At 44.1% G+C, this 15,678-nt stretch overlaps 1 protein-coding gene across 1 annotated transcript in view; it reads right to left on the reverse strand.

Moving 5' to 3' along the window:
* Positions 1-264: 264 nt before the first annotated feature.
* arhgap24 (Rho GTPase activating protein 24) overlaps positions 265-15,678 on the reverse strand; it is a 100,352-nt gene continuing 84,938 nt past the window's right edge. Inside the window, exons 5-9 of the mRNA XM_056290542.1 lie at positions 15,445-15,577; positions 7,103-7,176; positions 6,886-7,007; positions 5,506-6,706; positions 265-3,048 (exon numbers count right to left, since the gene is read on the reverse strand). Coding sequence (XP_056146517.1) covers positions 2,784-3,048; positions 5,506-6,706; positions 6,886-7,007; positions 7,103-7,176; positions 15,445-15,577 — 1,795 coding nt within the window. The 3' untranslated portion in view covers positions 265-2,783. The remainder of the gene's footprint in view (positions 3,049-5,505; positions 6,707-6,885; positions 7,008-7,102; positions 7,177-15,444; positions 15,578-15,678) is intronic.

A 15,678-nucleotide genomic window follows, 5' to 3' on the forward strand; every position in this document is an offset into this window, starting at 1 on the left:
ACCAGCCAGAGCCAGCATCTTGATAACATGACTCGCGCAAGAAAAACTCGGCCCATAGGAATGCGTTGGATACAACTTCGTGGTGCCGGACAAGAACATTTCATAGACTATGACACGAAATTTCGTGATACCGGGTATAACTACTGTATGCCCTATTCCTTTCCAAGTTAAAAAACAAACAAAAAAACCCAAACATTTGAAACCCCCCAAGACAGTATCCAAGGACACTATAAATGTTAACAGCAAAAAGACACTCACATGAAAATGAGTTTTATTCACAATTCAGATAGCTTTTGAAGTTCTTTGTGTGTCAAACATCATCGCCTGAAAATATTCCACTGCCCAAGTCCTCCGGTCTCCTTCCTCTCTCCTCTTCTGCCCATAATCTGTTCCTCAATGTGGACTTCACAGAACGAGTTGACACTGTCAGCTTGGTTTAAGCCTATTATCTCCCGGTGAAGGGTGGAGAATGAGAAACCCAGCCCCCCCCCCCGCTTCCCTCAGTTGTTCAGGCACTTTTTTTTTCATTGGTCTGCACATTCCAGAGATCCTGTACAAGACCAGCGGCAGGCTTAAATGGGTCCTTGTCTCCGCTGGAAAAGCAGCCAGCAGCAGGCATTGCCACTTGGCGTGTGTGTGTGTGTGTGTGTGTGTGTGTGTGTGTGTGTGTGTGTGTGTGTGTGTGTGTGTGTGTGTGTGTGTGTGTGTGTGTGTGTGTGTGTGCACATGAACTTTTTTTTTTGTATGACAAAAGTTCAGCTGCATATCCAGACGCAGTTTTGCATTGTACCTAGTTAACAACACATCAAGTGCTGACAAGCTGTTTTTAAAGCGACATAATCAAACTGACATTGTAAATACTAAAAGTGACTTAATAGCCATTCACATATTTTACTCTGACCCTCATGGACATGAAATGCATGCACAAGCACGCAAATATTGTCTCCTGCTGAATATCAAGAACCAAGCCGTCAATGTCCACATCAATTCAGACACACCTACAGATTGCACCCCGTTGGTTCACAGTACCAGTACATACAATATTGTTTTTGTACCTGCAGCTTGTACCTCTGTGCTAAGCGAGGGGTTTCCCCCCCTTTTCCTCCCCAGTTGTATCCGGCCAATTACCCCACTCTTCTGAGCTGTCCCGGTCGCTGCCCCACCCCCTCTGTCGATCCCGGGAGGGCTGCACACTACCACATGCCTCCTCCGATACATGTGGAGTCGCCAGCCGCTGCTTTTCACCTGATAGTGAGGAGTTTCACCGCCCCGACCGACCAGAGGAGGCGCTAGTGCAGCGACCAGGACACATACCCACGTCTGGCTCCCCACCTGCCGACACGACCAATTGTGTCTGAAGAGACGCCCGACCAAGCCGGAGGTAACACGGGGATTCGATCCGGCGATCCCCGTGTTGGTAGGCAACGGAATAGACCGCTACGCTACCCGGACGCCGTGCTAAACGAGGTTAACAATACCACCAGGCAATTATGCCCAGTATTTCCTTTGTCAGAGAACTACCAGGGTGAGTTTCAAAACTGGCACCTCACAAGAACTAAGAGACTATCTCCCTACTACACATATTGCAATACAATGTTCATATTACATCAAAGAGCATTCAGAAATTAAAAAAAAGTGATTTACTTTATGCGGAGAATGTATCTTATCAGCTGAACAAAATTTTAAGATTCATGACACAATTCAATAATTTATATGGGATTTACCACGACACAATTTAGAGGTCTTGGAATTTAGTTTTTACAAGGTACAAAATGTTCTCCAATATTGACCTAATTCATGCCATACCTGTCTGAATATGCATAAAGCCACAGTGCAGACAGGGAAGTAGTCTCTACAGTGATCTATAAAATATTTACAGTACATGCTCTGTTTTTTTGGTCATGGGGAGAATATTACAGCACAGACGCATATACACATATACAGTATATTTACCAGTTCAACAGACACACAAAGAAAAATGGTAGAACTTTCGGTACCACATTGTTGAAATTAAACATTTAAGTGCAAGGAAAAGCCTGGATATAAAATCATGATATCACACACCGATAGCTCTGTTTAAATATTAGACAGAAATTAAAATATTACTTTACTTTTAGTTCTCTTTACATACATATGTCGCCTTGAATTTTTTTTTCGCTTGCTTCCCTCTATTTACAAAGTCAGAAACAGAATTACATCGAACAAATAAATTCATATATTTGGTTGGTTCACAATGGTGAATGTGGATGGAGAGAGAAAGTTTCTTTGTGGTCTTCAGGAGTTTTAAAGTCCAAGAATGGAAGTCATTCCCTTTGACGACTGTGAGATACTGAAAATGTCTTCCACTTTCACCTGTCAAGCTCTTGCAAGGGATTTTAAAATGGAAGAAAATAGTCTTTCGTGTTGTCCCTTCACGCCAATGACAAAGATGGATTAATGGGTGACACTCCTTGTATGGCATACTAACATCAGTCCATCATTAAGTCTGAAAGTGTATACGGTGATAGTTGAACAGATAATATAATGGTGTATTCACACTACTGTCAAGTCTGTATCGTATGAAGCACAATCTTCTCAGGTAATGTCTACCTTTGCAAAAGTGGCTTGTCCTACCTCTACAATGCTGGCTTGTTTAGCTCACAGACACCATTAACATGACCAGTAAAGCATCCCTGCCTACCTCTTAACCACAATAGGAACCTAAATCCTCTTTGGACCCCCGCAATAATCAGATCATATAATGAACCATCTCGAGTCTTTCAGTCCAACATCGCCCCCTTCCTTCACTGAATCCAGATGGAGTTGTTACGGTCTGGCCGACGAGGATCAGCGGCTGAGGTGGTGCCAGCTGCTGTGAGGTCACCAAAGGTGGAGAAGAACTGCTCCATTTCCCTCTGCAGCATCTGGTTTCGCCGCTCAGCATCATCCTTTGCACGCTCAGCGTTACGCAGCTTGATCTCTACCATGGTATACTTCTTCCGCTCCTGGTCAAGCTCCTCGTGGAGGCTCACCATTTCTGTCTCCAGCTCTAGGTTTCGCTGCTCCAAGCTAAGGAGAGGATGGAGGATAAGAGGGAAAAGAGCATGGATAAACGAGAAGAGGACGTAATAGCTGAGCTGAGGGTCGTTTGTTGAGGTTTCGACATCAGCTCAGGCCAACATGGTGAGTGCATTCCAATGGAGTAAGTAAAAAAGCAGCCTCACATCCTGTTGTGCTACTTCCTAAATTTCTTCCTTAACTTAAACACTTTAACTGCTTTAAAACCACTAAAGAAACATGCTATGAGTTAATGCATACCTAGATTTTCAGTTTTTCTCATGGTATGCTCTAAACAGACTATGTGGAGATTGAGGAACACCGTATGTTGCACTGATAAAATGTGCACTGCCATTGGCTGTTGAATGCATCTGTTGGTGTAAAGAGATATCTAAGTCTGCTTCCTAAGCATTTCTTGCTCTGTACTTCTGTACTGAATGTATCTTGCTATTCAAGTTTCTGTATGTTGTAAAAAACATGAAATTATTTATTTCACTGATGCTCATCTGAGCACTTTTTAGTTTGATTTCTGATTAAGTACTGAATTAATTACATTACATTACAGTCATTTAGCCGACACTTTTATCCAAAGCGACTTACAATAAGTGCATTTAACGTAGGAAATCAGGAGAACTACTAGTCATCAGAGGTCATTAGTGCATCTAAACAAGCATATAAGAGCAAAACCAGTGCTAAAGTAAAAGTGCAAGAATGATATTTTCTTTTAAAAGAGTGAATACAATAAGTGCTAAGAACTAGTAACAGGGTAGTAGTTCTTGAAGAGGTGAGTTTTCAACCTGCGCCGAAAGATGGGCAGCGACTCCGCTGTCCTGACATCAGTGGGGAGTTCATTCCACCACTGTGGGGCCAGGACAGAAAAGAGCTGTGACGATCGGCAGCAGGGGCCTCTGAGCGACGGGGCAACCAGGCGTCCCGAGGCAGCAGAGCGAAGTGGTCGGGTGGGGGTGTAGGGCTTGACCATGGCCCGGAGAAAGGAAGGAGCTGTTCCTTTCACTGCCCTGTAGGCTACCACCAGAGTCTTAAACTGGATGCGAGCAGCTACTGGGAGCCAGTGTAGGGACATGAGAAGGGGAGTTGTGTGGGAGAACTTAGGGCGGTTGAACACCAGATGAGCTGCAGCTTTCTGAACAAGCTCCAGAGGTCTGATGGCCGACGCCGGGGCGCCAGCAAGGAGGGAGTTGCCGTAGTCCAGCCGGGAGATGACCAGAGCCTGGATGAGCACCTGTGCCATCTCGTCGGTGAGGAATGGGCGAATCCTCCTGATGTTATAGAGGAGAAATCTGCAGGAGCGAGCAACCGATGCAACGTTTTCAGCAAACGACAGTTGGTCATCCAGGATCACACCCAGATTCCTCACAGTCCGAGTTGGCGTCACCACGGTGTTGTCAATGGTGATGGCCAGGTCTCGGTGCGGGCAACCTTTCCCCGGGAGGAACATCAGCTCTGTCTTGTCCAGATCGAGCTTCAAGTGGTGTGTTGCCATCCACTTCGAGATGTAAGTCAAGCACGCAGCAATGCGTGTCTCTACTTGTGTGTCAGAGGGAGGAAAGGACAAGGTCAGCTGGGTGTCATCGGCATAACAATGGTAAGAGAAGTCATGCGAGCGAATAACAGAACCCAGGGATGTCGTGTACAGGGAGAAAAGGAGAGGACCCAGAACCGAACCCTGTGGAATGCCTGTAGTTAGTCTGCGAGGCTCAGACACAGATCCTCTCCATGTCACCTGGTAGGAGCGACCCGTCAGGTAGGTTGCAAACATTGAGAGTGCAGAGCCTTGAATTGAACTGATTTTCTAAATTATCCATATAATAAAAGCCTGGCATTTACATTGCATTTTTCACTTTATGTATCTATTGGTGTATTTGTTATAGGTTGTACTTGACCTGTGGCCTGATGAAAGAAGAACTGGTAAAAAGTGGATTTAATCACAACAAACCCATGAAGAGTGTTCAGTTTTTGCGGTGCTATTCCACATTACAAAGATTTTGACTTTTGATGGAGGAATTGGTCCACACTGAGATCAGGGGTTGCAGGTTCATTTGAGAGTTGCTTCTTCAAGCTCTCATCAGTAGCAGAAATAGTAAAACTTACTATTTAACAGGATATGCAGCTTTGACTAATGAAACAATTTCCAATGAAGCATTTTAGACAAAAGATATGCCATACAAATAGATAATTTTTAACAATTTAAAAAGTCTCTGGGAAGTTTTAAATATCCATTTCAGACACTTTGAGATATGAGATTTTAATTGAATTTTTTTTTGGTGATGGATTGAACCATATGATAGAAAGAAACAAACATTAGTAGCCAACACAGAGGAAATAAAAATCAGTTACACTGATACTCATCTTAAATGTCTCCATAGCTATGATAATGAAAATTAATCTTCAGTTATATTATTCTAACATTCTACTGAAAACATTGGTGTAAATTGGTAGAAAGTGTACCTTTTTATCCTGGCCTCATACTCGCTCTTCTGTTTGTGCATCTCCTGTTTAAGGCTTGCCACCAAGCTGTGGAGAGCGCTGTGACTGCTTGGCCCATTACTAAGAGGGAAGCCATCACTATTTTCACTACTGCTGGTACCTCGACTGTGTCTTCCTTTTCCATCTCCACCTCCTTCTCCTGTGCCGTTTCTCGCATCGCCATCTCCTCTTACACCAGGTTGGGGAAGCTCACTTTCTTGGGCCAGTCCATCGGCACCTTCATAATGAACTCCATAGAAGTCTTGCTCAGGGCAGGTGGTGGTAGAGGAGCGACAAGAGGTGGAATTGTCGGGGAGGGAGATTTCGCAAGAGGAGGTGGACCAGGTGGCACTATCTACACTCTGCTTGTCCTCACAGCTGCTGCTTAGACAGGTGGTGGTCGTCTGGTTCTGCTGTTGGAGGTTCTGTTGATTTAGCTGAACATTGTCATATGTGGAGAGTCGGTTCTGACTAGAAGTTTGCTCCCCATTGGGGGAATCCCGCGCTTTGTTGTTGTCACGTAATATGACGTAGCCATTGGGTACCCAAAGTCCACTGCGGCTGTTCAGACTACCGTTGACCATATCAGTGCTAGAAATCCCCATACGTACCACTCCACTCCCATTTCCCCCACTGCTACTTCCACTGGCCACCCCGCTGGTGCCCATTTTTGTGCCTGAGCCTTTGAGGGTCCCATTGCGTCGCATCTGTAAGCTGCCCCCACCAGATAGAGTCTGGCTTTTCTCTTGATTTGGGTCTGATGAGGGTGAGGAGGAGCTGAAGGAGCCGTTTGTAACAATCCCACTGCCCTTGCTGAAGGCTGGGTTCTTTTTCACCGTCAGTGGTGGGCTGCGTGTGAGGTCAAAGCGTCCTATGAGGCCATTACGAGGGCTGGCTGAGCGAGGGGAACCACTGTTGTCTACATTCTGGTGGGGTGAAGGAGGCTCAGTTGTCTCCCAAGCACACTGCCTGATAACACGTGTGTTGTTGTTCTCAGCATTCTGGTTTAGGCCAGCTGATGCTGTTGTGATGTTGGTTATTGTTGTGGGGAGTTGTCGTTGTGTTAATTCATTGTTGTTGTTGTTGACAAGCTCCAGCGCTGTGGGGCTGTCCTCTTCTTTTGGGAACAGTACATCATGACGGCCAATCAAAACAGCCATCAGCTGCTGTACCAGAACTGTCCCTGGTAACATGAATCCATAAAGCATTTGTTTTACACACTGAGCAGTTTATTTTAGATTATTTCAGTACTAAACAAAATACTGGTGGGCTAATGAGGCATTATAGTAAATTATAATTTTCAAGCTCTGGACCAAAATTGTATACATTTAATTTAAATATGAGCCTAGAATATATACTGACCTTCCATGATTGCTACTGGATTTTCAACCTTTGGCCTAAGAATGTTTGGTCCAAAGACTGTGGCCAAGTTCTGGACACTCATTTTATTAACTCCTGAATGAGATTGGACTTCATCTAAAAATCTGTGGGACAAAGAAATGTTTTAGTTCAGTTTATTACTTATCAATAGTCACGAACTGAAGTGTTATTTTAACTGGAAACAGGCTAATAGCTATACCTGCAGATGTACTGGAGAAGATTAAAGTTGACTGGAGGTAGGCTTTCTACTAGTTTCTTCAGTTCCTTCATACCCTAGAGATGGAGGACACACATTTTAGATAGCACATGATAAATTGTCCAACAAAGCATATTGGTTGACTGTATTGTGTGGTTCCAGGAGTGCACAAGGGTCAGGGGAGATAGCCATTCCCCCAACAGGTGACAGCTGGGCAGGCTGCAAAAAGAACAATACAATCAGTTACTCAGAAAGGAAAGTCTTCCTTGCCCTGAGGTGGCAGGGAATCCCTCTCACAGATCTGTTGTCGCCTCCTCATCAAAACACTTGGCAGCCCAGAAACCCCTTCATCAGCCAGCGACATTAACACAGCCAGAGGAAACGGATTATGGACTCCCCAGCCTTGAGAACCCACAGCCGTTAGCTCCTTGTCCCCTCTTCTCCCCAACTACATTAATGGTGGGGATTCCAAAATCAGTAACATCCGTTTTTTTAACGCAGCTACACACTGCTTCCCTGGAGCCACGTTACCTGTCATCCTGGCTAAGCACCTGGGGCGGCTTAGCTCGCTCCCATCCTCTACCTACCATTAGTAGTCCATGCGGGGACTTTTTAAACTTTTTAAATTCTTCTGGAAAATCGTTTTATTTCCAGTCCTATTCCCACAGCGGCCTGTGGAGTAGGGCGCTTCAGCAGAACCCTCAGTCTCCACACCTGGCTCCAGTCTGCCAGCAGAGCTCATAATTATGGCTTTATTGACAGATTTATGTTATTTATTTACCCCCCCCCCCAATCGTATTTGGCTAATTACCCCACTCTTCCAATCTGTCCCAGTCGCTGCTCCACCCCCTCTGCTGATCCGGGGAGGGCGGCAGATTACCACATGTCTCCTCTGATACATGTGGAGTCGCCAGCCACTTCTTTTCACCAGACAGTGAGGAATTTCGCCAGGGGGACATAGCACGTGGGAGGATCACGCTATTCCCCCCTCCCCCCTCAACAGGCGCCCCAACCGACCAGAGTAGCTGGTAGTGCAGCGACCAGGACACACACACACATCCGGCTCCCCACCCGCAGACACGACCAATTGTGTCTGTAGGGGATGCCCGACCAAGCTGGAGGTAACATTTATTGACAAAGTTGATTTGTTTTGGGAATGCTTTTCCTTTTTTTTTTTTTTTTAAGAGATGGTATCCACCCTAGCAAGCTGAGTAGCTGCATGTTAGAGGCCAATTTTCATTACGCCATGCAGTCCTGCATTCATGAATGACTGATACAGGGTTGCCAACTACCCCGTATTAGCCGGGAGGTCCCTATTGACTGCTACTCTACTCTAACCACTAGAGGGCACTCTCACAGTTGTATCAAATCTGATACAACAGCAGTAGCAGCAGTGCTGATCAGGAAGGGTGAGAATGATCACCTGTCATCATCCAATCACAGCCCCCCTCACACGCATCAGTTGTACATATACACTAAATACCCCAATTCCTTCAAAAACAGAAAAGTTCCAGCAATGTCGGGTGCTGTTCAGTCAGTTTGGCATGTGGAAAACCCGCAAATATGGATAAACCTGCAAAAAAGAAAAGACTGTGCAGCTACAATAAGCAATGGGAAGAAAGCCTTCTGTACTTTATGTCGCAGGGATTTTCAGTTGTCCATGGAGGTGAGAATGCCCTGACTCAGCATGCTTCCACAGAAATGCACAAGAAGGCCACATTAGCTGAAGGTGCAAGCAATATTGGTGCATTCTTCGTGGCATCTTCTGTGGAAAATGACAAAATAGTGGCAAGTGAAGCCTCGTACGTGTATCATACTGTTAAACATGGGGGTGATTTTGTCCCTTATTTGGTAGTGAAAAAGTTGGCGACCCTAGTTTACACACCACACGGTCCCCCTGATGAGTTCCATCGGTGTAGATAAAAAAAAACAAACAACTTTGGCACACAAAACATGATGTCTCCAGTTCGTTATCAGCTGCTGCCCTGTGTAATCCGATTCTTCTAAAGGTGAGTCCTCTCTCATTCCATGGCTCTTACAATAGTCCTGTTAGGAGTAGGCCACGATTTAATACCCACTACCCTCTGCATTATGTGTCTTCAACTGTCAGGCCAGATAATTTCATTACAGTCTGCTGTCGTCATTCCAGTCCAACTAAGCCCCTTATTCCAGTTGTTTTTGCTCTTTTAAATGCCCAGTCAATGTCAAATAAATCTTTAATTTTCAATGATTTAATTACTTCCCTCAACCTTGACTTTCTATTTCTTTCTGAGACCTGGCTTAAACCTGGGGAGTGCTCCCCTCTAGTGGAGCTCTGCCCACCCAGCTAGAATGTTCTGAGTGCACCCAGGTTAACAGGTCGTGGTGGGGGTATAGAAGTTGCTTTTAAGAACCATTACACTTGTACTCCTTTTACTTTTGGTTCTTTTAACAGTTTTGAAATCTTAACTTTTAAAATTGTGTGTGACAACCCAATTCGCTGTATAATCATTTATTACACCCCTTACCTTTACTTTTTATAGCAGACTACATACACTCACCGGCCACTTTATTAGGCACACCTGTCCAACTGCTCGTTAACGCAAATTTCTAATCAGCCAATCACTTGGCAGCAACTCAATGCATTTAGGCATGTAGACATGGTCAAGACGATCTGCTGCAGTTCAAACCGAGCATCAGAATGGGGAAGAAAGGGGATTTAAGTGACTTTGAACGTGGCATGGTTGTTGGTGCCAGACGGGCTGGTCTGAGTATTTCAGAAACTGCTGATCTACTGGGATTTTCACGCACAACCATCTCTAGGGTTTACAGAGAATGGTCCGAAAAAGAGAAAATATCCAGTGAGCGGCAGTTCTGTGGGCAAAAATGCCTTGTTGATGCCAGAGGTCAGAGGAGAATGGCCAGACTGGTTCGAGCTGATAGAAAGGCAACAGTAACTCAAATAACCACTCATTACAACCGAGGTATGCAGAAGAGCATCTCTGAACGCACAACACGTCGAACCTTGAGGCAGATGGGCTACAGCAGCAGAAGACCACACCGGGTGCCACTCCTGTCAGCTAAGAACAGGAAACTGAGGCTACAATTCGCACAGGTTCACCAAAATTGGACAATAGAAGATTGGAAAAACGTTGCCTGGTCTGATGAGTCTCGATTTCTGCTGCGACATTCGGATGGTAGGGTCAGAATTTGGCGTCAACAACATGAAAGCATGGATCCATCCTGCCTTGTATCAACGGTTCAGGCTGGTGGTGGTGGTGTAATGGTGTGGGGGATATTTTCTTGGCACACTTTGGGCCCCTTAGTACCAATTGAGCATCGTGTCAACGCCACAGCCTACCTGAGTATTGTTGCTGACCATGTCCATCCCTTTATGACCACAGTGTTCCCATCTTCTGATGGCTACTTCCAGCAGGATAACGCGCCATGTCATAAAGCTCAGATCATCTCAGACTGTTTTCTTGAACATGACAATGAGTTCACTGTACTCAATTGGCCTCCACAGTCACCAGATCTCAATCCAATAGAGCACCTTTGGGATGTGGTGGACCGGGAGATTCGCATCATGGATGTGCAGCCGACAAATCTGCAGCAACTGCATGATGCTATCATGTCAATATGGACCAAACTCTCTGAGGAATGTTTCCAGTACCTTGTTGAATCTATGCCACGAAGGATTAAGGCAGTTCTGAAGGCAAAAGGGGGTCCAACCCGGTATTAGCAAGGTGTACCTAATAAAGTGGCCAGTGAGTGTATGTCACAGTGTTTATTGACAGAAACGTTTCATCACTCATTCAAAGTGACCTCTTCAGTCTAAACTGACTGCAGATATCCCCACCCTCATAAACAACACAGTGCATAACGACCGAAACCAATGATCAGTTTCATATGCAAATATGGGCGTGACCATTAACTAGAATTATAATGGCCATGTGTACTATTCACAGAGGATTTGGGATTGTTTGCAATCACAGCATTGTAAGATGGCGACAGATGTACTCTTAACCGGCCCCCCCGGTTCAAGGATGGTCGTTCCCTCTTCACATAGATGGCTTCTTTAACTCCCTGTTCAAACCAGCCTTCCTCCCTATTAAGGATGTGCACATCCTCATCCTTGAAAGAGTGGCCACTGGCCTGTAGATGGGTGTGGACTGTAGAGTCCTGGCCTGACGTGTTAGCTCTCCTGTGTTGTACCATCCTCTTGGCCAGCATCTGTTTAGTTTCCCCAATGTACAAGTCACCGCAATCCTCCTGGCACTTAACAGTGTACACAGTATTGTTCTGTTTGTGCCAGGGGACCCGATCTTTGGGGTGGACCAATTTCAGACATAGCATGTTTTGGGGCTTGAAAGCAAATGAGACGCAGTGTTTGGAAAATTCGTGTCTCAACTTTTCCGACACTCCCGCCACATATGGAATCACCACTGGTTTATGCTTAGGCAGCTGCTGTCCTTCTCCTCTCTTCCATCGGCCAGGTTTGGGCATCTTCCTGGCTTTGAAAAACGCCCAATCAGGATAACCACACTTAACCAGGGCCTGTTTAATGTGGGATTTCTCCCCTTCCCCTCCCGCTGTGTTGGTGAGGACATTGTCAGTGGTATCATCAGTGGTATGGTACAGTCGGTGGTTCAGCTTCCTGATGACTCCTAGTTTGTTATATGTTCACCCATATTTGCATATGAAACTGATCGTTGGTTTTGGTTGTTATGCACCTGTATTGTTTATAAGGGTGAGGATATTGAAGAGCTCACTTGGATGAGTGATGAAACGTATCTGTCAATAAACGTTGTATCCAGATGAACTGATTCAACTTTCTTTGATTTTCTTACCTGGATTATTGAGCATGCATAAAACGATACATATGTCACACCATCACTAAGGTCTGTTGCCTCTGTTTTTCAGAAGTAACAATAATTCTCAGCGTCAGAGATGCCAGACTATCAACTGCCATAAACCAAGTGTGTTACTTAGAGCACAACTCAAAAAACTACGTGATACAATAGAACAAATATTGAACAAACATATTGCTTGCAATAGTTACTTTTCACCTTTCAAAACAAGTGAATTGTTTTCATAAACTTTAGACCAATATTTTCCAAGTTATTTAAAATTTATAGTGCATAATAAATCTGAGAAATATCATGGTGTTTTTATTTCTGTGTGTGTTTGTGTGTGTGTGTGTGTGTGTGTGTGTGTGTGTGTGTGTGTGTGTGTGTGTGTGTGTGTGTGTGTGTGTGTGTGTGTGTGTGTGTGTCTTTCCCATTTACATTTTCAATGAATAAGGCCCTTCGTTTAACTGAATTTTCTAATTTGTCTCTACAAAAAAATCAATCTTTTCTTACAATCAGCCGAGGACCCATTCATTATGCCAGTGTCAGAGTAGGAGTACTGATGTGAGATCTAGTTTTTGTGCTTTGTTATTGAGTCTGTTCTAGTTTTCTCTTGCTATAACTGGTAATCAAAAAGCACTTTTGCCTTGATGAACAGAACAACTCACGCTGTTCTCCTGTCTGCAGTGATTTTACAGGATTACTTACGAGCAATAGGCTTATCCTGTGGCACCAGTAAGTCTGTTTGACTTTCAAACAAAGTACAGCCAGATAATAGAGCAAGAATATGACTAATACAACTAAATGAATTCAAACTTACTTCCCAAGTAGCACCAAGAGTCATCGTGTTTATTGTGAACTGACTTGAGGTCTGTGGGCAAAATGAAGTCTAAGGATATTTTGAAGGCAGGACCTCAGGTGTTAAAAACACAATTACATATGTATCTTTGCCAGGCTCCTATTCGTGGATTTTTCTTCTGTTTTTAACACCATGCAGTCTGTCATCCTCACTAACAAACTGGTCGCTCCGTTAAATTTAGGTCTAATTTTATGGATTGTGTATTTTTTAACGGACGTACCTCAGAGAGTCCTTACTAATGGCACTTTAACATACACAATGTACACCAGCAGAGGCTCACCGCAGGGGTGCATCCCATCCCCCCTCCTGTTCATTCTCTACACTGTAAGAGCATTCATCCCAACCTCATCAATTCACTAACAACACAGTCCTCCTCTCATCCCTCCAGGTCTGAACAGGGACATGGCCCTGCCCTCTATGATTTCATGGAGTGGTGTGACAATGCTTTCATGGAATGAACATCACCAAGACTAAGGGGATTGATTTCAGGAGGAAGCCCCCTAGGATAGACCCAGTGGTCATACACAGCAAGGAGGTGGATGTTATGGACCAGTATAAATATCTCAGTGCCATCTTTGACAACACCTTGAAGTTTGAGCAAAACACAGAAGCTATAATCAAGAAAGCACACCGATGTCAATACTTACTCAGGAAAATGAATTCATTCAGTGTCCGAAAACCCATCCCACAAACCTTCTACAGTTCCTTCATCGAGAGTATACTGTGTCTCCCCTTCATTTGCTGGGGCCCATCCCTCACTGTCAAAAACAGAAACCGTCTCCAAACCATAGTGAAGACCTGTTCCAAAATCACTGGAGTGCCCCTATGAAGCCTAGCCCCATTCTATGAGCAGCAGGTCAGGACAGAGGCCCATGACATCATGGTGGAAGGTACTCATATCCTTTACCCCCCTGTTCCAGATGCTCCCTCTCGGGGGCCGCCTATGCCACCCCAGGTGCTCTACCAGTGTTCTGGTGTTTTTATATGCCACTAATGCCACTCTCCACTGCATCCATACGCACATGCACATTCACACATCTCCATGACATCAAATGTGTTCATTTGACGCAATGAAGGAAAACATAAAATATGACCAAACTATCTTGCTAAAATAGTTTGGTCATATTTTATGTTTTCTCAACCCTTCTTTTCACAAGGTAGCAATTTTTACCTGTATGTTTTCCAGGCACTTTTGTATCACACAATAGGGGTTCTGGGGACTTTGAAATTGCTTGGTATCATATAATATTAAATATTGTGAAATGAATGAAAAATGATACACCACCAAAATACATTCATCCCTCAAGCTCAAACAGTTTACTTAGAAGATAAGCTCAGCTTTTTGACTCAGACTTCATCAAAGCGTTGTCAAACAACCATTAGACTTGTACAGACAAAAACTTCACTGATCACTTGATATGACTTAGTTGAATCTTCTCACTGGGCCTCAACAAAGTGCAATGGGGCAATCGTATAAGCCTTCAGAAACAATGAAATATCTCCTTTTTGAAAAGTGAGAGAGCTTACAGTACAGTCACACATGTTCATTAATTTACATTAGCAATGTTTATTATCTGTTTATTGTGTGTTTAATAAGAGCCAAACCACACCAGCATACTTCCAGTAAGGATTCTCTCTATGGTAGTTTGATAAAAATTGACCAGAGGTTTTGTGGACATTCTGGATTTTTTTTCTTTTTGGATTTTTTTCCTCTTTTTCTCAACTGTACCCGGACAATTATCCCACTCTTTCGAGCTGTTCCAGTCATTGCTCCACCCCGTCTGCCGATCCGGGGAGGGCTGCAGACTACCACATGCTTCCTCCGATACACATGGAGTCGCCACCCACCTCTTTTATCCTGACAGTGAGGACAAAGCCAGAGGTAACACGGGGATTCGAATCAGCGATTCCCGTGTTGGTAGGCAACAGAATAGACCACCACACCAACTGGACGCTCTTTTAAGACATCTTAGAATGTATAGTCTCTGTTGTGCCTTCTTAATGAAACAACTGTGTTTAGAGACCAGGGGAGGGAGTCTGAGATCTGAATGCCTACAAATCTGAAGTGCTTCACTATTTCCAAAGGGACACCACTGATGTAAACTGGTGTCTGAACTGTTTTGGAGCAATTTCTTTAGAGTTGGTGCATCTCAACCTTCTATAAACTTCAGCATGTCTGCAGCAGGAAGTCCTGTAGCTCAGTAATCCCATGGAAGAAGAAGAAGAAAAAAAATCAAGCAGTGTAGCAAGGTAAATGAAACGATTTGCACATGTACCTATAAATATATATTTTAATTTTATAGAAAGTAAGTTTTGTGACTACTTTTTCTGTGGAATATATTAAGACAAGTCTGACTGCACAGTAAACTTGCCATTTTCCAAGAGGCATGTCATGTTTTTTAAAGACTTAAACGATTGCCACATTGCCTGTTTTGGAGCCCAACTCAGTACTTAAGTGATTGCCATTTTTTTTAAATTTTGTCTGTACAAATCCAAACAATGCCTAAAACATTTTAATGAGTCCTGGCTTTAAAAAAAAGTGGAACTATCTTTTATGTTAACAAGGAAGTAGGTGATATAGTGATGCTTAAGTTTGAGTAATGAAGCTTAGGTGTTGGAAAATATCCACAGAGAGGAAACTTATCAAGTGTTCTTACCATTTCATCTTCCTTGCTTAGATGCTTGGTGCAGGCCAGAAACTCTTCATACTGGGAGAAGGGGATCACAGGCTCTGGCAACTCTCTGAGATACAGTTTTAGCAAAGATGCTACGGTATGGACATCTGTGTTGCTGCAGAAAATGAAGATGTGGAGTTGGAGACAGAAAAGAGTGAGAGAGAGAGAGAGAGAGAGAGAGAGAGAGAGAGAGAGAGAGAGAGAGAGAGAGAGAGA

Source organism: Lampris incognitus, chromosome 12 (assembly GCF_029633865.1).
Source record: "Lampris incognitus isolate fLamInc1 chromosome 12, fLamInc1.hap2, whole genome shotgun sequence".
Lineage (NCBI taxonomy): Eukaryota > Metazoa > Chordata > Actinopteri > Lampriformes > Lampridae > Lampris > Lampris incognitus.